Here is a 23,525-nt window from a genome sequence, read left to right on the forward strand (position 1 = left end):
GAGGTGGTGGCCGGGGCGGTCCTCGCGGGGTGAGCTGCTGTGCTGGTGGGACAGGGTTGGGAATTGGGGAAGAGAGTCCCTGCTGGGAGGTGAAACGGGAGAGATGGCCCCAAGTGCTTGTGAAATTGTCTGGAAATGGGATTTCCTGGGCGCGCATCAGGCAGGCGAGGGCAGGGACGCTCGCCCGGTCTTGCTGAAGCCCCGTACGAAGAGTGCGGTGGGGATGGGGGTGGTGGGAGTGCCTGGGGTCTGGGTGTGCTGAAGGTGGCCGGGGTCTGGGGATGGTGGAGGTGGCGAAGGTGTCAGGGTGCCCGAGCAGACAGGGCTGCCGTACCTGGTGGTGGTGGCTGGGCGTCCCGGGGTGTCCCCCATGCCGGGGGAGCCCTCCAGAGCAGGGGTGGCCAGGCTGCAGGGAAGGGCTGCTGCTGCGCGGGCAGTTGGCAGAAGTTGGCTGAGGCTGCAGGAGAGGTGGGAGCAATGGCCGGCAGTCAGCTCCGCTCTTGGCCCCGAGAGCGTGCGCGAACTGCAGGGATTGGGGTGGGTGCCTACCTGGGGGGTAGCAGGTTTTGGGGAGCACAGAAGTGTGCAGGATCCGGGGCACAGGAGGGGCGCGGGGGCCGCAGGGTGGGAGCCGCAGTGGTGGCTGCGCCATGTTCTGTGGTGGCCGTTGGGTGCAAAGGACTCTGGGACGTGTCCAGGAAGGAACGTTGGGGCTCCCTGTGTTCCGTCCCGCCCCAGCAGGCTGCCCAGGTCGTGTTGGGGCGGGAGAGGGTTAAGGGGGGCTGGGGTGTCCCTAGCCCCTACGAGCGGCTCTCGGGGGCTGTGGGTGCAAGTGCTTTTGTGTTTAAAGAGTCTTTTTGAGGGGGAAGAAGAAGAAGTGGATTCAGCCGAGCCTTGTGCGGACCGAGCTGCATCCGCAGCCCCCTTGTGCCACCTGGCAAATGCATTTGTGACGGTTGCATGTGCTGCTGCGTGCTGCGTTGACTGGAGCGACGCAGAGAGAGGAAGAAGGCCCTCGAGGGCGTGAGGCAAGGCGGCCTGCTTTTCCCCAGCCCTCCGTCAAGTGCTGCTGCGAGGTCTTTTAGTCTCCTGGTGGGGAAAGAGCTTTGGATCGCCCTTGGAGGGGTCCGCGCTTTCCCCGTGTGCGTGACAGCCAGGAGGAGACGGCACCCGCCGCTGCGTGCTCCCAGAATCGGAGCGGATTGTGCGCAAGATTGTCTGAGGAGGTGCTGGGGCTGTGTGTGCTCTGCTGTGTCCCGGCAAAGCGCTGGTGGTGCAGAGCTGGGCTCTGCCCTTTGCCTCGAGTGTGCTGCAGCCGTTGTCCAGGCAGGGAGGGTGGCTGGGGTAGATGTGGCCACTGAATGCTGCAGCTGTGGTTGAAGCTGTGTGAAGAGTAGCAGAGCCTCCCGGGAGACCTTTCTGGAAGGGAAGCCAGGGGGCCAGTAAGTATGGTCTGTGAGGGGTGGGGTCATGGCCGAGACTTAGAAAATTGCGGAGGTCTACAGAAGCTTGGTACAAGGGGACAGGAGTAGAGGCGATGGTATGTTCAAGAAAATACATTGCGAGAAAACCTTCCGAGGACAACTGGCTTCCGAACCTACCTCGTTGCTGAGGGAGAAGGGTGGACGTAGTGCAATCACCGACTGCTTCTGGTTGACATTGTTTTCTACCTCTGCTGTCTGCAGGAAAAGCCTCGGAGGCAGAAGATCTCTGCCTGGAGCAAGAGCACAGTTCAGCCCAGGCAGTACCTGGTAGCTTTGCTTCTCAGCAGTGCTGCTGGGAATTGTCCTTTCCTTCCGAGGAGGAAGAGGAAGGATGCCAGCAAGTGCCAGTGAGAGCTGAGCGTGGGCGCTGTACCGTTCAGAGTGGCTTGGGAGTTCCCCTGCTGTCAGGGCTCTGGCTCAGTGGGGAAGAAAGCCTGCGCTTCTTGCTTTAGTAGCAGTCTCCTTATGTGCTGTGCTAGGCACCTGCCTGCTTTGGGCAAGAGTAAGGCATGGCTTGAGGAACAGCCTGCAGTAGCTGTTCCACGTCAGCTGTGCTGGGGGACACCAGTTCCACGCTGTGAGAAACGGTGGAGCTGCTCTTGTACTTTACATTTCTGTAGCAGTGTATTTCACAAGTTTCCGCTCCCCAAAGCGTGTTCCGGCTTTAGGACCAAAAGTTTGTTGAGCAAACGCGCAGGCATTCTCCACACCAATGTGGTCAACAACAGTGAGGCGAGAGCACTGGAGAAACGACTTGGTCCTTTACTGCCAAAGAGCACAGGTTTCTGTTTTCAGAGTGAGAGAGTGGTAGGGGTTGGAAGGGCCCTCTGGGGATCATCTGCTCCAACCACCCTGCCAAAGCAGGTTCCCCCATGATTCGAAGATCCGGTAGGAAAAAACCTAACAGTACAATGTATACTGTTAAGCAGGTATTCTTTATTGCGGCGCCGGGCACACGGGGCATTTCTCCTCCAAACGTGCGCACCAGACACCCTGTTGCTTCAGGTTAAATACAATCACACATGTAAATATTCATTCTATTTCTAGGAACTAATTAGCATATGTAAATATCTTTCACGCATGTCTGTTAGCATCTTTGGGTGGTCTTCGGGGGTCCCAAGATGAAGGGCCATCCTCTTCATCAGGCTGTTCGCTGATTGACACTTGTTTCTGCGCAAACTCAGTTCCAGGATCACGTATATCATGTCCTTCAGGGTGTTTTGCTCCGGTCTTGTTGCTCTCTTGGTGCCTCCTTATCTCTGTAGCTTTCCTAGGATCTGTGACTTGGTGGCTGGAGCAAGTGATGACTAAGAGAACAGCGTTTGTCATTTCTGTACCGGAAGCCCCAGTGAAAAGGGAAGCGGTAATGTGCTGAGGCTGTGGGTTCCACAACAATCCCAGATCAGACAGGTCCTACCGTCAGGGCCAGGTTCTCCTCCTCCTGCATGTCTTTGTCTTTCCCTTGAGCTGGGCCTGACACTTAGTCCGATCCTGTGCTGGGAATATGGGCGTGTTAAGATGCTAGAGAATGATTTCTTTTTTTTTGGCTTTATCTTGGCCTTTCAGCAGGGGGAGGTGGGCTAAATTACAGCAGGTGGTGCTAGCTCTTTATGAAAGAAAAGAAAAATGACACCATTACCACCCGAGGTTTATGCAAGATACTCTCATTAAAGTAGGGTAGAGAACTGTATGTATGACTGTATTTCTGACAAAGCCGAAAACACAGGTCAGTTAATTCTGCACGTTTTGTTGTGGAGTGCATTTAGTTGGTCACACAGTTGTGCTGGCCTGCTAAACGGCAAAATCTCAAGATCAAAGTCAGACCGAGCCTCCAAATGTCTGGCAGACAGCTAACCCATCTAAGGATCTGTCTTTTGCACCAAAGCACAGGTCCTTTCAGGAATGCATTACTACTGGTGTTTCCATTAGAAATCCCTTGGCATGCTGGTGTGATTTGGGGTTGTTTTGCAAAGCCGGGCTCCGGAGCTGAGCGCGGTGGGAGCCGAGGAAGGGCTTGGTTGTTCTGAGGCTTTGAAGGGCTTTGCACGGAACCCGGTCCCAGCCAGAGGGGACAGTGGTTGTGTTGAAGACGAAGGCGTTGGAGCCCTTGTTGTCGTGTTTGTCCGTCCCCCCACCGACCCCCAGGGTCTGTCCTTGTGCCAGGGGCTGCGTGCTGCTTTGTGCTTGGGGCCGTGCCCGTGAGTCCCGCGAGGATGCGTGCGTGCTGGCTGCCCCGCCAAAGGGCTGCTTCCGCTGGGGAAGGGGACAGGGGAGTACCCCCGGCACTGCCTGCCCCGCTGGATGTTCATGGGCCCTCGGGTGGTCTTGGTGCCCTCTGGGGCTCACCGGCTCCAGTCTCAGGCTCAGCACCTTTTGCACCTCTCTGGTGCCGTTTCCTGGTGCCCCCTGTGCTCCCTCGCCCTCCCACAGAGGCACGGAGCCGTTCTGGAGAAAGAACTTTTAATGAGAAAAATAAACAAGAGAAAATGTGCTATGAAGCTATTCTAAACCCCCCCCCCCTACACACTCCCCCTCCTCCTTCCCCCTCCCCCCCCACTTCCCCCCCCCATTCCTGCAGTGGGTCTAATCTCCCCCCGGCAAGCCTGTGCTCCCTGCCAGTGCCCGGCACTTGCTGGGTGGCTCTGTCGAGGGGCTGCTCCCCCGCTTCCTGCCCCGCTGCTGTGCCATGGCAGGCTGGGATGGGGGCAGATCCATGGCCGCATCCCCCCAGGGCTCGTGGGGCTGCAGCCCCATGACGAACTGGTCGAGGCCCAGGATGGCGTAGGCGATCTCGGGGACGGTGTAGTCGGGGGTGAGCAGCTCCTGGGGCAGCGCAAGTGAGGTCAAGGGGCAGGGGGGGACGGCAGCGCCGGTGTCAGTGGGGTCCGCGGGCATGGGGCCGCTGTCGGGACCATCCTGGCTCAGCCGCTCAGTGTCCAGGGAGCAGTCAAAGATCCTGAGGGCCTCTTCCAGAGACACTGAGAGGTCACTGGGCATGTCCCCAACGGAGCAGGGGGCAGGAGAGGGGCTGGGGGGGACGTCGCTGCCTGGGCAGATGTGGGTTTCTGGGGTTGCCCCCACAAGGGTGGCCACGCCAGAGGTGTGCATCTGCACAGGCTTCCCCTGGACATGCTGGTAGCTGGGGCTGGATGTCCGCAGCGCCGGGGGAGCTGGGGCCACCGGTGTCCTCTGATTTCTGGAGGGCGCGAGGTGTGGTGGTTGGCCCTGCGGGGTCCCAGGGGCTGGCCAGGCCGGGGGGATCCCACAGCCCCTGGGGCCCCACAAGGCAGCAGCCGGCAGAGAAGCGATGCGGTGGGCGAGCGTGGGGGTGGGCGGTGGAGGCAGGTGGGTGCTGGCCCACTCCGTGTGGAAGAGGCGGGGGTAGAAGCAGCAGCCAGACGGATCCATCTGCAGCCCTGTGTGGGCGAGAGCAAGTGTCGGTGGGCCTGGGGGACCCTCCATGGGCACCCGCCGAGCCATCCCCCATCGCGGACATCCCCCGGCTCTGCGCCAGGCACGTGGGGAGGTGGTGGCCGGGGCGGTCCTCGCGGGGTGAGCTGCTGTGCTGGTGGGACAGGGTTGGGAATTGGGGAAGAGAGTCCCTGCTGGGAGGTGAAACGGGAGAGATGGCCCCAAGTGCTTGTGAAATTGTCTGGAAATGGGATTTCCTGGGCGCGCATCAGGCAGGCGAGGGCAGGGACGCTCGCCCGGTCTTGCTGAAGCCCCGTACGAAGAGTGCGGTGGGGATGGGGGTGGTGGGAGTGCCTGGGGTCTGGGTGTGCTGAAGGTGGCCGGGGTCTGGGGATGGTGGAGGTGGCGAAGGTGTCAGGGTGCCCGAGCAGACAGGGCTGCCGTACCTGGTGGTGGTGGCTGGGCGTCCCGGGGTGTCCCCCATGCCGGGGGAGCCCTCCAGAGCAGGGGTGGCCAGGCTGCAGGGAAGGGCTGCTGCTGCGCGGGCAGTTGGCAGAAGTTGGCTGAGGCTGCAGGAGAGGTGGGAGCAATGGCCGGCAGTCAGCTCCGCTCTTGGCCCCGAGAGCGTGCGCGAACTGCAGGGATTGGGGTGGGTGCCTACCTGGGGGGTAGCAGGTTTTGGGGAGCACAAAAGTGTGCAGGATCCGGGGCACAGGAGGGGTGCGGGGGCCGCAGGGTGGGAGCCGCAGTGGTGGCTGCGCCATGTTCTGTGGTGGCCGTTGGGTGCAAAGGACTCTGGGACGTGTCCAGGAAGGAACGTTGGGGCTCCCTGTGTTCCGTCCCGCCCCAGCAGGCTGCCCAGGTCGTGTTGGGGAGGGAGAGGGTTAAGGGGGGCTGGGGTGTCCCTAGCCCCTACGAGCGGCTCTCGGGGGCTGTGGGTGCAAGTGCTTTTGTGTTTAAAGAGTCTTTTTGAGGGGGAAGAAGAAGAAGTGGATTCAGCCGAGCCTTGTGCGGACCGAGCTGCATCCGCAGCCCCCTTGTGCCACCTGGCAAATGCATTTGTGACGGTTGCATGTGCTGCTGCGTGCTGCGTTGACTGGAGCGACGCAGAGAGAGGAAGAAGGCCCTCGAGGGCGTGAGGCAAGGCGGCCTGCTTTTCCCCAGCCCTCCGTCAAGTGCTGCTGCGAGGTCTTTTAGTCTCCTGGTGGGGAAAGAGCTTTGGATCGCCCTTGGAGGGGTCCGCGCTTTCCCCGTGTGCGTGACAGCCAGGAGGAGACGGCACCCGCCGCTGCGTGCTCCCAGAATCGGAGCGGATTGTGCGCAAGATTGTCTGAGGAGGTGCTGGGGCTGTGTGTGCTCTGCTGTGTCCCGGCAAAGCGCTGGTGGTGCAGAGCTGGGCTCTGCCCTTTGCCTCGAGTGTGCTGCAGCCGTTGTCCAGGCAGGGAGGGTGGCTGGGGTAGATGTGGCCACTGAATGCTGCAGCTGTGGTTGAAGCTGTGTGAAGAGTAGCAGAGCCTCCCGGGAGACCTTTCTGGAAGGGAAGCCAGGGGGCCAGTAAGTATGGTCTGTGAGGGGTGGGGTCATGGCCGAGACTTAGAAAATTGCGGAGGTCTACAGAAGCTTGGTACAAGGGGACAGGAGTAGAGGCGATGGTATGTTCAAGAAAATACATTGCGAGAAAACCTTCCGAGGACAACTGGCTTCCGAACCTACCTCGTTGCTGAGGGAGAAGGGTGGACGTAGTGCAATCACCGACTGCTTCTGGTTGACATTGTTTTCTACCTCTGCTGTCTGCAGGAAAAGCCTCGGAGGCAGAAGATCTCTGCCTGGAGCAAGAGCACAGTTCAGCCCAGGCAGTACCTGGTAGCTTTGCTTCTCAGCAGTGCTGCTGGGAATTGTCCTTTCCTTCCGAGGAGGAAGAGGAAGGATGCCAGCAAGTGCCAGTGAGAGCTGAGCGTGGGCGCTGTACCGTTCAGAGTGGCTTGGGAGTTCCCCTGCTGTCAGGGCTCTGGCTCAGTGGGGAAGAAAGCCTGCGCTTCTTGCTTTAGTAGCAGTCTCCTTATGTGCTGTGCTAGGCACCTGCCTGCTTTGGGCAAGAGTAAGGCATGGCTTGAGGAACAGCCTGCAGTAGCTGTTCCACGTCAGCTGTGCTGGGGGACACCAGTTCCACGCTGTGAGAAACGGTGGAGCTGCTCTTGTACTTTACATTTCTGTAGCAGTGTATTTCACAAGTTTCCGCTCGCCAAAGCGTGTTCCGGCTTTAGGACCAAAAGTTTGTTGAGCAAACGCGCAGGCATTCTCCACACCAATGTGGTCAACAACAGTGAGGCGAGAGCACTGGAGAAACGACTTGGTCCTTTACTGCCAAAGAGCACAGGTTTCTGTTTTCAGAGTGAGAGAGTGGTAGGGGTTGGAAGGGCCCTCTGGGGATCATCTGCTCCAACCACCCTGCCAAAGCAGGTTCCCCCAGAGCAGGCTGCAGAGGACCGCGTCCAGGCGGGTTTTGAAGATCTCCGGAGAAGGGCACTGCACAACGCGTCTGAGCAGGCTGTTGGAGTGCTGCGCCATCCTCAGAGTAAACAAGTGCTTACTCGTGTTTTTGCTACGAAAGAGCATAGGAAATGCATCTGCGCCATTTGGACAGGAACCCAAAGATGACGTCCTGGTTTCGGCTGGGCTAGAGCTTGTGTTCCTCCCCGCAGCTGCTGTGTTTTGGGTTGCGTATGAGAAGAGTGTTGATAAGAGTGGTGGTTTTAGTTGTTCCTAAGAAATCAAGGACTTTCTCCAGCCTCCCATGTTCTGCTGATGAGCAGGTGTGCCAGAGCTGGGAGGGAGCAGAGCCAGACAGCGAAATCAAGCTGGCCAATGGAAAGAGTCTGTACCAAAGGTGTCATGCTCAGGTGGTAAAGGCAGGTTTTGCAGGGGGCAGGGATCCAGTTTTTTTTCAAATTCTGTTGTCTCTCTCTTGTGGGGGTTCGAACTTTTCCGGCAGGTTGGTCATTTTCCCAGAGTTTGGCAAGCTATGTGGATTTTGTGAGTTTGGCGAAATCGGTGAAATTTGTGAGCTCGGGGAAACCCACGGGTTCTGCTGTTGCTGCTCAGGAACTGACTGCGAATCAGTCATTGGGCAGTGAGAAAATGGTATTGTATATTGTTTGTTTTGCATATTCATTATTATTGGCAGTAGTATTGGTATTAGTGTTTCCATTGTTGTCATATTAATGTGTCTTTATCTCAACCCATGAGTTTGTCCGTTTCTCCTGCCCATCGCCCTGGGATGCATGCTCAAAACTGCCGGTGAGATGGTAGATTGGTCAGAGCAGCTTTTAGGGCCGTTAGTTCATGAAAAGGCACCAAAGGCTGTAGTCAGTGGGAAGAATACAATGTTGAGTGATGCGAATTGCGTGATGATGGAGAGCAAATGCATCCCCTTTTTCTCCTCCAGCCCGTGAGAAGGGCAGTTTTGACGTGGAGCTGCCCTTGTCTGCAAAGTGACTGGGTGGGAACAGCTGCCCGAGTGCAGCAGCCCTCCTCCTGCCTGGGTGTGTTCAGAACTGCCTGCTTCCACCTTGCTGCCTCTCAACAGCAAAGTCTCCAGGGCAGTTCCCCTAGCTCGTTACTTTGCAGGGTACAATGTGAGCTAATAGGCATTAAGCAAGGTGGTAGACTTTCCTGCTGTAAAGCCTGACCGAGACCAGAGTTGGGGAAGGGAATTTCCCTAACAGGACTTAGTTCCCTGGTGTCGTGTAGAACCTGAGAAGCATGTAGAAACGCCTGCCGCATGGAAACCCTGTGTTTCCCAAGAATGGGCAAGAGTATGAGCAAGTACACGTGACGAAGGGCTGCTTTACCTCGCATTGCTTTCCCTGTTTTTCCTTCCTTTTCTCTTCTTTGCTTTCTTTGTTTGGCATTTTATTCTTTGCATTGCTTTCCTTGGCTTCGCTTTGCTTTTCTTATTATTCATTTCTTTTCCTCTTGTGTTGTTTTCCTTTTCTTGCCTTATTTCCTTTGCTTCTCTTTGCTTTTTTCCATTCCTTTTTCTTTCCTTTAGCTATACTTTGCTTTGCCTCGCTTTGCTTTCCTAGTTTTTAATTTCTTTTCTCTTCTTTCTGGGCATCAGCAACACCTTTGTCCTGAGGGGAAACACCCTGGGGCTTGCCCTCCACCTTACCAGCAGGAACAAAAGCAGCGCTGATGATTTCTGCTACCACACCTGCACAAAAGTATCGAGACGGTTCAGATCACGGAGGAACCAGAACACGCTGCAGAGCCCTGCATAACTCCTGGGCGATGGCTGCAGGTCGATGGTGTCCCCTGAAGGGAGAAGAGAGCAGCTGACTGTCAGAGGCCCCAGGCTTGGAGGGCATTTCAAAGGCTGCCAGCCAGTCCCGCGCCCGGCCCCACTCCTTCAGAGGTGCCCCGGCCAAAGGAGGGGATCCCCATGCCCACTGGCAGCATCGCTCTCGCAGCCGCACAGAGAGAAGGTCTGCAGGCGCTTGGGAGACTGCAACCCCCCGTGGGAAGGGCAGGGGGCCCAAGCTGAGGCCCCACTGTGTGGAGAGCAAAGCAAAGCTCAGTGGAGAGGGAGAGCACAGCAGTGCTGGCAGGGCCATGCCAGGGGCACCTGTGGGGGGCCCAAGGGCAGGACTGGGGTGAGCCCAGGAGAGCCGCTCTGCCACAGGCGGTCTGTTGGGCACTGGCATTTCGTCTCACCTCCCCCTCCCTCGCAGAGCAGGGTCTGCAGCACGGCCTCCTTTGGGCAGTGCTAAGCAGGAGCACAACGAGACCTGCCTGCCCGCATCCATACCTGCACTTTTCAGAACCCAGGCAGACATCCGGACGCTCTCTTCCAAAGGCATCGCAGACATTGCCATTCTCATGTGCTGAAGTTCCTGGGAAAGTCACGAGTGAACTCGGGAGACCACCGTGTCAGCAGGCTGTTCAGTGTGACCACGGAGTGCTGGCAAGGAGCCCGTGTCAGCAAGCGCAAGACAAGCCTGGTCCAAACAGCTGCCAGGCTCAAAGCCTTCTGATGAGAAGAGCGAGGGCTCGGCAAGAGCGCTTGTGTCCACAGCCACAGTGCGGCCGTGGGTCTGGGCGCACCTTGCTCGTGGGAGGGCACTCCTGTCTCACCGCTCTCTGGGACCAGGCCGGAACTATCGGAGTCCCCAGCGCACCGCGAGAAGGACTGGGGCAGTCATCCGCTGCCAGGCGTGGCCCAGTTAAACTTGGCACCCTGTGCGGGGTCCTGCCCATCCCAGCCCTCTTTCCCAAAGCGCAGGATCAGTTTCTTCACGTGGCTCATCTCCACGGCCAGGTGTGCCACCTCCTTCCTCAGCTCTTTCACCACCTGGGCTTGCTCGTCCAGCAGAGCAAGCAAGTTCCTGCAGGCGCCGGGAAAGCAGATCTTGTCAGGGAGCTGCTCAGCCCCTTCCCAGAGCCTCCAAGCTCGGAGATGACCCGAGACACAGGTGCTCCAGCCTGCTTTTCTTTCCCTGCTTTGGGAGTGCTTCCCTTCACAGCCAGCTTTAGCAAAAGGCGAAGCCAGAGGGAAAGTCATGAGCCCTGGGCGCTATGCATGGGAGCGCAAACAGCAGCAGGCTGCCTCCCACCACCCCACCAGATGAGCTGCAGGCCAGGAGAGGGCTCTTACCACACAGACTCCAGCTCGCCCGCAGACTGCTCCAGCAGCACCTGAAAGGGAAAGGCTCTCCGCTGGAGTCCCAGAGCTGCCCTTTGGCCTTTCCAGGGTGTGGAATTATTAGTAAAATTAAGGTTTTACATCTAAAAATTAAGGTTTATATGAAAAACGTAGCAGTGTTCACCCATTGAGGAAAAGCATGAAATCAAAAGGAGCTCTGAGGATGGGACACAGCTGCAGCAGGCATGCAAGGAATCCACTCATACAGCAACTCCCTGCAATGTACCATAGAGGACGGAACGGAGTGGAGACTCCGTGGCCCTGCTCCGTGATGATAAAGCGGGAAGAAATGGTTCTCTAGAACTGATAAGCAGCTCATCTGGCCCTCTGAGCCAACAGGTTTTCGAAACCTTGCCAAAATGCTATCCTCTCGTGAACTTTGCTCGTTTTAATATCATTTTAATACCAAAACACACCTCCATCCTGAAGGCTACCCGCCTCCGAGGTGCGACCACCCCTCTTCGAGTCTGCGCTCTCGATGTTTCGTAAACTATACCTTTAAACGTGAAGCGAGAGAATTTTACACCAATCATGATAAAAGGTATGTATGACTACAGTCACTCAAACTCCACCTTAAAGGTAGAAAGGCTATAAAAATAGCCAGGGAAATGGGGGATTTTCGGAGAAGAAGATCTTCGGAGGAAAAGAAGATAACACCGTGAGCAAGTCAAGGGAAACTCCACCTCAGACTGCCTCCGACAACCAGGATTGGCGGACGGGCTGAGCCTTGCTTCTCCCCCCCTTGGGACGCCTTGGGTGAGACTTAAACTAAGCGCTTTTCTCTCCCTAATGTTTATAGCCAGGCTGTATTATTTATGATCTTTTCACGCGTTTTACATTTGCACGTGCTTTCTTGCAGACAGTCACTATCACCGGCAATTCAAAAAACCTATATATCTGTTGCACAAATAAAACTGCACTGTTTAAGTAGCCAGTTGTCACAGTTTCTCACTGAACGCGACCAAATGCAGCCGTGCTAGTTCATGAGCACGACTGGACTGAAGGTGCAGACTGCTATTAGTGTATCCAGAATCGTGGTAGTTTAATATACATATTAAACGCGACTGGGCTGGTAGTGGCAAATTGGATATCACTCAGAATTTAAACCTAGCCGCACCTAGCCTCTCACTCCGGTGAAGAGCATTAGAGAGCAAGGGGGTTTATTTTCTGCCAAATTAACGCGACACAGGGCCAGTGGCTCTAGTAAAGCACAGCAGAAGCTCCTGCTGCTGCTGCTTCTTTGGGTCACAGCTTGGAGACGGATGACTCGGCGATTCACCCAACCACCGTCAGCAGTGGTCCTCTGCGGGGCTTTGCCGTCCCACAACAGTCACTGACCTGTGGCACCTCCTTTGGCCTCAGCATCCACACGGGCAGTGAGGTCCCGCAGTAGGCACCAGCTGGAATTCACATCACCAAAAGAGAGTTACTGCGCTAGCATTTCTCACGATCCCTGTCGTCACGCCCTCTTCTCCCACACGCAGGTGGCAAGAGGGTCGCAGAGAGATTTGCTTCTGCAGCGGCCCCCGGCCTGGCTGGGATCTGCATGTAGGGAGCTCCCCAAGCTGCAGCAGCAGGAGGTTGTCAGGTCCCCATGGGCGTTCCAGTGCCTCTCCCTCACACTGAAACTTGCACCCCGTGTGTCTGTGCTACCACGAGCCCCGGGTGGGTAGCAGCCAGAGGCTGCTCAATGAGGAGATTGACGACACGGACTCCAGTCTTGTGCTCGATCAGAATCATTTTATTGCTCAAGTGAATACCTTCTATACTAGTACAATAGTTACTAGAGCAATCAGCTCTGGATTGGTGGCTTTGTGGATGCCAGTTCACGGTTGCTGTTCTCCAGGATCTTTTGCAGCTGGATGTGTGAAAACAGCTTATCTCCTGAGAACGGCAAAGGGAGGAAAAAGATGCGCTGATCCTTCAGGGTCATGAGAGAGTGCTGTTCTGTCTCAGGTGACACGGTTTCCCACATCTGCCCCTTTTTTGTTTAGCCAGACACTGTTGATGATAAGAGCTGACATAATTCGGCCTTCTGCTTTCTACGACTTTCTCAGAGGCCCACATAAACTACAATACTAAAAACAGACATAAGAACCCAAATGCTAATAAAAGACATATAGATGTGAAGTGCACACCATAACCTGCTGGGCGTGAAGAAAGATCAAATTAGCCTGAGAATGATACATATTGACAGCAAATCTGTTACCTCACATATGGGTATAGATTGACTTACTTGCATTCAATTTTCTTTCTGTGTTGGATGGTGGGATCCAAGCACTGCCTGACCACAACATATCATTCTTGCCAATCGGAGGGGATGCATTGCCCCATGTTAGGGGTCGAAATAATGGTGGATCAATGATACGAGCTCAGTAAATTTGCACTTGGTTTATAGCTATACTCATCACACATACAAACATCCATAACATTTAGTATTGGCTATCTATATTAATCACCTAGGTAAAGATCAATGCATCTAGAAGCATGACTCATTAACTATTTAGGCTAAAACCAATGTACATGAAAGCATAAATCTGCAAACATCACCACATCTATTCCCTGTTGCATCAAATGCTTCTGAAGTCCCGATAAATCAGAGTCCAAATGCAACAGTCCAAAGTCAAAAACCAGAAATAATCAATACCTGCAGAACTCACCAAACCGGAAGACTCAAAAGCAGTTACTTAGTCCAGACAAATCCGTTTGATCACAGAAACCAAATAAATCCATCAGATCACACAAATACAAAGACTGTGACAACAAACACATAAAACCACACAAGCATAGTCGCGACTGCACACGCACAAGCACGCCAAGTTTTCAACATAAATCCAAATATTGCAAATAGACAAGACTTGCAATAATATTCAACATTTAACAGACAAATTCCTGAGGCTCGGTTTCAGGAAGAGTACTTTCTTTTCAATTCCGTTTTAGGAAGGGCACTTTCCTTTCTCCCCAGGGATACAGCCCAATGCTGTGAAGCTTTCACTACAACTAACGGGCAGGGAACAAGAAAGAGCACTGGAAGAATGCCTTTACCTTATTGATGGTTCTTGCTCAGAACTTCTCAGTCTAGGGATCAGAGGTTCTCCCCAAGAATACCTCGGTGCCGGCCGGAGGTCCTGCGGTCCCTCGGATCGTTGAGGTTCAGGAGCAAGGTCCCATCTGGGGTGCTTACCGGAAAGCGGAAAATAATTCACTCTCTAAAACTTAACTTTGGAGTTCTAGAAAGCAGGCATTCTTTACTGCAGTACTGGACGCACAGGGGATAGTTCCACCCAAATGTGCGTACCGAAAAGACACTACTACTAGATATTTATGCCATGTTAACATACATAATCAGTACATTTCTGAGAAGTGCTTATCGTTTCCCCCCCCCCTTTTTTTTATATATATTAATATCCTTTGTACATGTCTACTGACAGTTGTCAGGAGCCCTCAGATGAAGGTTTATACTTTTGCTCAGGGTGTTTGCTAGTTGACCTTTGCTTCTGCGCAAACTCAGTTCTAAAATCACGTGCACCGTGCCCTCCAAGATTGCTTCGTTATACAAAGAGCTGTTGTGGGAGACAATTGCCAAATATGCAAGAAATGTATTAATCGGAGTGGGTGGTGCACCCACTGCAGCCATCATAGTACTTGTGTTTGCTGTAATTTGTTCAGTTTTCCCCAGGTAATAGGATCATCCGCAGTGGATCTCTTCCGCTTCCACGTCAGAGGTTGCTCCTTGAGAGTGAGTGTGGTCATATCTGGCATCGGATTCTGTGTGGTGTTCTTCCACCTCATGATATGGTTTCATATATTTTGCTGGTAGCCATAGAGGGCCTGTTGAAAGAACACACACATACCCCCTTCCCCACGTTATTAGTTCCACAGGACCTGTCCATTGCGATTCCCCAAATTCTTTATACCATACTTTTGGTCGAGCCACAAACGGAGGGACCATCCCGAATTGGTGGTCAGCTGCTGTTGTAAATAATTGATGATCAGAACGATTTAAAAAGTGAAGTACATATAATGCTTTGTCTTTTGCTCCTCCCCCCCGGACCCGCCCCGCCCTCTGCTCGGCGGGGTGTCCACCCCACAGGCGCATCTTTTGAAATGCACGCTCTGATTGGCTCTCTGCCCCCCGCTCGCCCCCCTTTCCCCTTCTTGGGCGCTCCCACCGCCCCTCTCCCCCCTGTTCTCCTCCGCCTCCCGTTTGTGTGCGCTTGACAACTTTAGCGCTTCCTCCCTGTTATCGCGAAAGGAATTTTCGCCCCGCCCTTCTCCTTTGTGCTCGGCGCCATCTTGGGGCGCATAGGGCGGTGGTGTGGGCCAGACTTCCTCAGACTCTGTTTCTTTCGCGGCGCCCCTAGCCTCCTCGGCTAACCCGCCCCAGAAGGATTTGGCTTGTTTCTCTCCCTCTGTAAGCGGGTCGAGGTTCGGGAGTTGAGGGGACGTGTCGCCCTCTTGCTGATTTTTAGGCTCAGCAGAACCGTTCTCGTCTGGAGGATGCAAAGTCTGTGTGGCTGCCCCGATTCCCAATTTTGGGGTAGCTAATAAACAGTTCTTTGCCGCCTTCCAGGTCTCCTGTTCTTGTATAGCTTTCTGCAGGGCCTGTACGACTTTCCCCCACGACTTAAGGTTTTTCCCACAACCCGAGGACATCGTCTCCTCGGCTAACGCTTTAGTACACTTATCCCACACTTCAGGGTGGAGAATATCCACTGGCTGGTCAATGACCCCAATTTGCAAAAGCCTCGCAACTGCGAGCGTAAAATCTTTGGGCTTACAATCAATACCCCACTGCTTATGTAATTGCGATACGACCTTCACAAGGGCTTCCATCCTCCTTGTTGGTCCGGGAGCATCCTCCCGGCCGGGCTGGTCCTGCCGCTCCGGCCGCCGTTCACCCGATTCGAGGCGAGTCTTTCCCGGGTTTCGGCACCACTTGTTGCCTTCATAGGCGTGGCGACCTGGTTCAGGAACGGCACGGCGACCTACCCCCCGGCCGCTCGGGCCATCAGCTCGCAGACACCAACGTGGTGGACAGCAAATGGCGTTTATTGATAAGTAGCACAGTATTATATAGCTTAGGTTTACAGCGTCACTTCCGTCTGCTTACGTCATGGGCTAAACGCTATTGGCTATCAGGAGAGGAGGGGGGCCGTACCTTTCCGTACAGCGCGACATCTTCCGACCGCCAAGCCCTAACTATCCACAAGTTTCAAGTCTAATTTCCCGTAATGCTGCATGATCCCCTTTCTTCTAACTAGCTCTGAGGTTCCTCTAAAGCTACAGGTGATTAGTTTCTACTTTTGATATTAAAAACATAATATTCTAAGACTTTTGTATAGTAGGCCAATAATATTTACATTTATATGACAGATATGATCATCTTGCTAGTATGCTAACAAAGATCCTGGATGAGCAGCCCACAAATGCAGTAGACATAATTGAGAATATCAGCAAGGATGTCAAGTGGGCTCAGTTTCAGAAAAAAATGGACACTCTTCGAGATCAACATGAGATTCTTCCAACATTTGAAGCTGCAGAAAAGCGTAAATCTTTGTTCCTCAAGGCAGATGGAGGAGATGAAGAACTGGAAGAAGAGACAGTGAGTTACTACCAGAGAAAAACAGATGTTGTATATACCAGGGAATGGATGGGAGGATGGCAGGAAGGGAAAGGAGGAAGGGAGGAATTGTGATTTGTGTAGTATTGCCTCTCATGACGTTAAAAATAATTGCGGCCACAGTACCAGGTATGCTCTTCATAGTCGACTTGGTCCCATGTCTAGCTGTGAAGAAGAAAACCCATCTGGTTACTTGGTTGGGATTTTTTCCTGTAGTAAATCTGATATCCTGAGCCTTTAAAATCATAGATGTTCTAGAGATGATGAACAGAAAGTAAAGGTTACAGTATCTCCCACATGCCAGTTCAACGTGGAATATTGCATCCAAATTTTTTTTCTTTAGCTAAAAGTGACATTTCTTTACCTAAAGTGACCACAATTCTGGACACCAGTTCCAGAATATTGTGCACAGCTGCTACTGTAAATTAGACAATGGCAAATTTTGTGATCCTTCCAGCTCCAGCTGTGGTTCCAGACTGTCCTTCTCCAACTGAAAAAAAATATAATGAAGAACTACTAGAATTGAAAAGCCACTTACTAAAACAGGGGATTTTTTTCAGTATTCTGTTGCTTATACGCAGAAGCATTTGTATCCAACAAAAATAGAATTCTTATAATAACCAAGGGAAACTAATGAACAAGATGCTGATTTTCATATGAAGTTACCAGTATATATTCAAGTGAACTGCCATTGCAGAATACAAATAATAACAACAGAAGACATAGTCTTTCATCTTTTCCATATCCTATTACTTATTTTACAGTAACAGTATACCGTGGTAAAAATGGAAAAAAGTAGGGTATTTCAGAAAGGAATTTTGCATTTTTCGTACTCCTGTCTATCTTGCTTTGATAGAATAAACCTGGAAGGGCCAAAGAGATTCCATATGAAATTAGCACTACTTCTTCCGTATTCCCTACCCTGCTGTGTACTTCGAGTATCTTTGTCTGTGTGGTATAATCACCTACCCCCGTGAAATGAGAGAAGGATGATAGAGAATGGAAATATTTAATGAAATCTTCAGTATTGGCCTAGTTCTGCTTCCACTGAAGCCACCTGCAGTCTTATTATGGACTTTAGTAAGAGCAGGGGCCAGTATTTTAAGAAATTCAGGGAGCTTTATGCCAAGGTGTTCAAAAGAAAAACATGAATTCCAGACAAATACTGCTGGTCTGGTGTCTAAGCACATAAGATATGTATTATATTTTCCCCAAATGCATCTACCACAAATACAAGGAAGCACATTTACATGGTTTGCAACCATCAAGGTCTCTTACATAGCTGACATGCCCTAGCACTGAAGTCCTTTGGAGATCCTGTGCAAGAATTCTGACTTTCCTTATTTTTCAGCAATTAAAGTGAGTTTGAATTTTTAAATCCTGTATTCTAAATGCTGCAGTTCATCTGTGTTGTCTTTTGTACCCTTAAAATGGCATTTTTAATTTCTGTAAATGGTAGTGGAAGATGTAGTGAATCAATGTGTGCAAAACACTTTGAGAGAACAAGTGGACTACAGGAAAGTGAAGTATAACATTCAGTGGATAACATGTTTAATTTTTCAAACAGATTAATATACTGTTCTTCAGCTCTAACTCCAGGTCTTCTTTCACAGGGAGAGACCCCTCTACCTAATGTGATGGAAACAGCCTTTTATTTTGAACAGGCTGGAATTGGCTTGAGCAAAGATGAATCCTTTCACATATTCCTTGCCCTTAAAAAACTTATTAGTGTTCAGCCAATCCAGACCTGTCGCTTCTGGGGCAAAATTTTGGGCCTAGAGATGAACTATATTATAGCTGAAGTACAGTACCGTGAGGGGGAAGAGGACGCAGAAGTAGAAGAGGAAGAAGGTACTGAGGAAGGAGGGAAAGGGATGGGTGAGGTCGAAGACAAAGATGAGGAGAAAGAAGAAGATGAACCACCAAAGTCCACCTATAAGCCCCCACCTGTCATCCCAAAAGAAGAAAATGGGACTGGGGCTAATAAATATGTCTACTTTGTCTGTAATGAACCAGGCAAACCCTGGGTGAAGTTGCCTCCAGTGACACCAGCCCAGATTGTCTGTGCCAGGAAAATCAAGAAGTTCTTCACTGGTAGGCTGGATGCTCCTGTTGTGAGCTTTCCTCCGTTCCCTGGAAATGAGGCCAATTACCTGCGTGCGCAGATAGCTCGCATCTCAGCGGGAACCCACATCTCTCCCATTGGATTTTACCAGTTTGCAGAGGAAGAAGGAGACGAAGAGGAGGAGGCAGAAGGAGGAAGAGATACATATGAAGAAAACCCCGATTTTCAGCCTCTTTCTGTGGCTGAAATGGTGGATTCTCTCTCCGCGTGGGTACACCATGGACAGAGTATTCTAAGGCAGGTATGTTCTGGCATAGCTCACAAGCTCCTCGGATACCATTCACACTGTAGTACTTGTAGGGTTTCAGAATGTAAGTGACACTCCCCACCCGCACATTTGAACTATTCTCCAGGAACAGTTTTGGACTGAATATTTTTCTACAGAAAATATGTTTGATATAGTATATAATACATAAATTTGCTGCACATATTTATATATATATATATATATATATATATATTTAGGAACCTTCTAGATTTAGTACTTTTTTCAGTGGTGTGTTCTTGAGGTGAAAACCTATCTGTAGATAACAGTATGGAGTTAGGCCATGATAGATAACAATAATTTCTGGTGATCTTCTGTATTAGGTTTTATTTTTTTAAGTCCTTAGCTGACAAGAAATGTTTTAAATTCTCTTTTCTTTGGTAGGATGCTAAAATGCAGATAGCTTATGATTGTATGCTAAAGAGAACTTATTTGATGCTTTCTTCTGCTTTATTTTTTGTTGCTTACTTTCTTCCGTGAAACATGAAAACGAAAAAGCTCAAAACCAAAATATTGTAAGTAAAATTGTGGCATAAAATATTTGTGGCATCAGGCTAGTGGTGGAAAGAGGTATTACTAATTTGATGGTCATTGCTGGATGACTTGCTGGCCAGTCTACCAATTCAAGAATGCTCATGTAAAATAACAGCAAATGGTAGGAAATAAGGTTTAAAATTATTACCAGCAAAACAACAGTTGTAAAAGTAAAATCTGTATGCACTAGAATCTTAAGAACATTTTGTTATGTTCCTCTAACTGGTAGCTAAATAACAAGGCAGACTTTAAAAGGAAGGGGCAGAGTCCATAAGTGGTAGCCTCTTACAATGGTAATCTAGCAAGGTTACAAACTGAACTGTCAAGGAACTGAACACTATGAAATAACAAAAAGCTGATGACAGAGGTGTAAGGTTATTGTGAAATAGTAAGCAGGGATGAGGGAGGAATGACGGATATAGGGAACACTCTGCCAAGAGGATACAATATGCTGACAACAATATACCAGTTACAGAATAAATATTTTTCTTTTCTCTTTCCCCCACCCATCCCCTAACTGTGTGTGCGTGTGCCTGAGCCAGTTGTTTTCATTGGCTTGCACTCTGTCAGTGTTTGTTACATGTATTTGTTATTTTTCCATATCAATTATAGGGTCGCTGTGTTTGGCTTAATCCTTTTCAAAAATCAGAGGAAGAAGAAGAAGAAGAAGAAGAAGAAGAAGAAGAGGAGGAAAAAGCAGAGAAGCCAGATGAACTACAGCAAGAAACAGGACCTCCTCTTCTCACTCCAGTCTCTGAAGATGAAGGTATTCTTCATGGAATATGAAGTTTTTGATAGAGAGCCACTAGGAATGTTGGCATGTAGGTAGTAACATTTGAAGTTGTAGGACTCTGACACTTCATGGAGCAATATCATTTGCCCCTGTAGGGTCAGCACATTCTTTCATGAAACTGATCAAAAACAAAATGGTTAAGAGTATTGACATTAAAACTGAAATAATTGGGTTTACTAGTTAACAATCTTGTTGAGAATAAAGAGGAAAATTACTGCAGACTTGTCAGGCTACTGCAAGTTCAGGACAACTCACTACATGAAATATGTTGTTCTTTTTCAATCATCGTTTTGGACAAAAAAAAAGGTGCATGTGCACACATAGATAAATAAATATATATACTTACACACACACACAGATGTACAAGTAAGAATTTAGATCCTGTAGCATATTACTGCAGCAAATCATGGGAATACGGGAACCTGAATGTTAGATTACATCAATAGTATTTTCCTACTCTCCATTCTTTGATCAAGGTGAAACATCACTATATAATTTATCTGTAAGTCATAAACAGTCCTTGACAAAGGAAACAGCGGTGAGTACTACTGAATTTCAGGAGCATGATCTTTTCTGTACGTGGCTCTATTGGCATTCCTGTGATACCTACCCATACATCCAAACCACCTGTCTGAACACAGTGCCTGCATTTATTGTTTCCGAATTCAGGCTCTTCTAACATGCAACTTAATACAGCCATTGCTGGAATTCTGTGAAAGTCTTGTAGCTCAGTCTTAAATATTTTGTAGAGGCTCTTAAGTCAATTTATTCATAGATTGTGTGTGTTTGGCTGCCTCCAGGAATTCAAAACATCCCTGCTTGGACAGCTCAGCCTTCTACAAACCTGATCCCGCAGTACGCTGTCGCAGTCCTCCAGTCTAACCGATGGCCCGGAGCATACGCCTTTGCATCTGGCAAGTGAGTCTCTAGATGATGTGGTTACAACACAGACTGTATATGCTAAACACAGATACCTTTCTAATGAAGTCAAGGTTGTTTTATTATTAATTCACTAATTCTAACTTTTCTGGAAACTGATGGAGAGGGCCACCTAAACGTGCACAGCAACAGTAAATATGTGTTTAAGACTGGAAATGAATAATCATTGGAAAGGCTAGTATAAAGTTGATGGCTGTAAATGTCCAGTTAGTATTTGGGCACGGCCCTTGATTTAAAACCTGTATTCTTGAGTCTGTGGTACTTTTTTTCAAAAATAGCTACATCCTGTGGTTCGAGTGTTCATTCGTGTCCACTGCACATGGTACAGTCATTACCGCTGCGTGCTTTTAAATGGGCACTGGAGCTGGTGTCAGAAGCGGCGCTAAGTTACCGGAGTGAAGTTGGAGTCATATTGCAATGTAGTGCAGTGACAGAGCACAGCCTTCACCATTTTAGCATTTGGAGACCTTTCAGTGGAAGATATACTAATAAACGGTGCCATCTTTTAAATACTTCTGTTGCAGGATATCTGCACCACAGGGAATTTTTGCACAGCGGAGTAAGGAATCCACCGATGTTTTGTCAGGGGGAGAATGTGTGATCTTTCACTTTTCTTTCTTAGGAAATTTGGTAACATTTACTTTGGCTGGGGTCACAAATACAGCCCAGAGAACCACACTCCCGCCCTGCCGCCGCCAGCGCAAGCGGAGTACCCCAGCGGGCCCGAAATCACCGAGACGAGAGACCCCACTCTGGCAGAGGAGCTGGCCTTCCAGGCTGCCAGGGAAGAAGCCTCAGCTGCCGCCGAGGAAGAGGAGGAAGACGTTGCTGAGGACGATGAAGAGGAGGAGGATGACTAAAAGGCGGGGGAGCGGGGGGAACATTTTTGTTTAGAAAAAAATCTAAGCGTGAATACTACTTTTAATAAATAAGTCATGAATTAGTTGACCCGTGCAGGGATGATGCCTTTTTTGCTCTCTGCCGGCTGCCCTTGGCAGCCGCCCTCCCCGCCGCCGGCGCCGCGCTGCTGCCGCGGGAGGCGCCACCGCAAAGCCGACTCCTCCGAGAAGAGCGGCCGACCATCGCAGGGCTCTCGACAGGCGGGGAGGGGTCGCGGCACGCCTCAGCCACCTGCCCCTCGCTACACTTTCCCTGCCACCCCCGTTCCCCCCGTCAGCGCTTGGAGAGTGGTACGCTCCGCCGTGGCGCATGGTCTGCACGGGCCAATAGGAAGCGTCCTCGGGAGAAGTTCAAACTCCGGTGGCACACACGTACCCCCTTCCCCACGTTATTAGTTCCGCAGGACCTGTCCATTGCGATTCCCCAAATTCTTTATACCATACTTTTGGTCGAGCCACAAACGGAGGGACCATCCCGAATTGGTGGTCAGCTGCTGTTGTAAATAATTGATGATCAGAACGATTTAAAAAGTGAAGTACATATAATGCTTTGTCTAACTGTTCCTGTGGGGTAACACTGCCCATAGGATTCCCCCTTTTTTGTTTATTTACCATAGCTTTGAGGGTCCCATGGACACGTTCAACAATGGCTTGTGTCCAGTGGGAGAATGCAGTATACGTGTAACATGTTGTGTACCCCGGTCCTGTAGGAAGACAGAAATTGTCTGCGAAACATAGCTGGACCATTATCAGTTTTCATTGTTTTTGGAACGCCCATAGTGGCAAAACATCTTAGCCAGTGGTGTTTCGCATCGCGTGCCTTTTCTCCCGTACGTGCAGTGGCTACCAGAAATCCTGAGAAAGTATCCACACTAACATGTACATAATGCAGTCGAGCACATGTTGATACATGTGTAACATCACTTTGCCACAACTCATTAGCTGGTAAACCACGGGGGTTCACTCTTGTATATGATGATATGGGTGTAACACATTGACAACCAGGGCACACGCAAACAATTTCTGCGGCTTGCCCTCGAGACAAAGCAAATTGTTTACGCAAGGAAGAGGCATTTTGATGAAAGAAGTTGTCAGATAATCGGGCTTGCTCAAAACTGCGCGGCAGTACTGCTGCCATTGTCAATTGGTCTGCTACAGCATTTCCTTCAGTTATTGGTCCTGGTAGAGTAGTGTGTGACCGTAGATGCATTATGAAATATACATGTACACGATTTTTAAGTAGTGTAGCTCATTTCAATAGCAAGGAAAAAAGTTGTTTGTTATTGACCTCTTTTATCATTGCATCTTCAATGCGTTGAACAATACCCACAACATCTGCAGAATCTGTGACAGCACTGAGTGCTTCATTCGAAAGCAATTCAAAGGCGTGCAAGGCCTCTGATAGTGCAACAACTTGTGTGGATCCTTCAACGATTACAATAGATGATTGCCAACGTGACGAATCTGTTTGTTTCCACACAACCACAGCTTTGTGTGTTTTCCCTGATGCGTCCAGAAACACTGTTCGTGCTCCTTTAACAGGAACAGGAAAACAGCGGTTCTTTGGCTGCGACAGAATTCGAGAGAGGGAATGTAACAGCTTATGATGTGGAAGGGTATAGCGTACGTCATTTCAATAATCAGCTAGAGCGGCTTGCAGCGATAAGGATTCCCTGTTTAATACCACAAAGCCATCTTTAGCCAGCGGCAGGTAAATAGTATCAGGATCGCGTCCTATCAATTGCTGACAA

General features: G+C 50.6%; 1 protein-coding gene across 4 annotated transcripts in view; it reads left to right on the plus strand.

Moving 5' to 3' along the window:
• The window catches only part of LOC104337252 (radial spoke head protein 4 homolog A-like), a 118,204-nt gene extending 96,424 nt beyond the window's left edge, over positions 1-21,780 (plus strand). For 2 of the 4 annotated variants that reach the window (XM_075421420.1, XM_075421419.1), the window contains 5 exons: positions 15,973-16,201; positions 17,833-18,585; positions 19,756-19,909; positions 20,737-20,854; positions 21,498-21,780. In XM_075421420.1, the coding sequence (XP_075277535.1) occupies positions 15,992-16,201; positions 17,833-18,585; positions 19,756-19,909; positions 20,737-20,854; positions 21,498-21,735 (1,473 nt within the window). In that variant the 5' untranslated portion in view covers positions 15,973-15,991 and the 3' untranslated portion in view covers positions 21,736-21,780. Of the gene's footprint in view, positions 1-10,052; positions 11,138-15,972; positions 16,202-17,832; positions 18,586-19,755; positions 19,910-20,736; positions 20,855-21,497 lie in introns of those variants that run through there. The other 2 variants (XM_075421422.1, XM_075421421.1) reach the window with 2 other exon arrangements.
• The last annotated feature ends 1,745 nt before the right edge of the window (positions 21,781-23,525 follow it).

The sequence above is a fragment of the Opisthocomus hoazin genome, chromosome 5, assembly GCF_030867145.1.
Source record: "Opisthocomus hoazin isolate bOpiHoa1 chromosome 5, bOpiHoa1.hap1, whole genome shotgun sequence".
Classification (NCBI taxonomy): Eukaryota; Metazoa; Chordata; class Aves; order Opisthocomiformes; family Opisthocomidae; genus Opisthocomus; species Opisthocomus hoazin.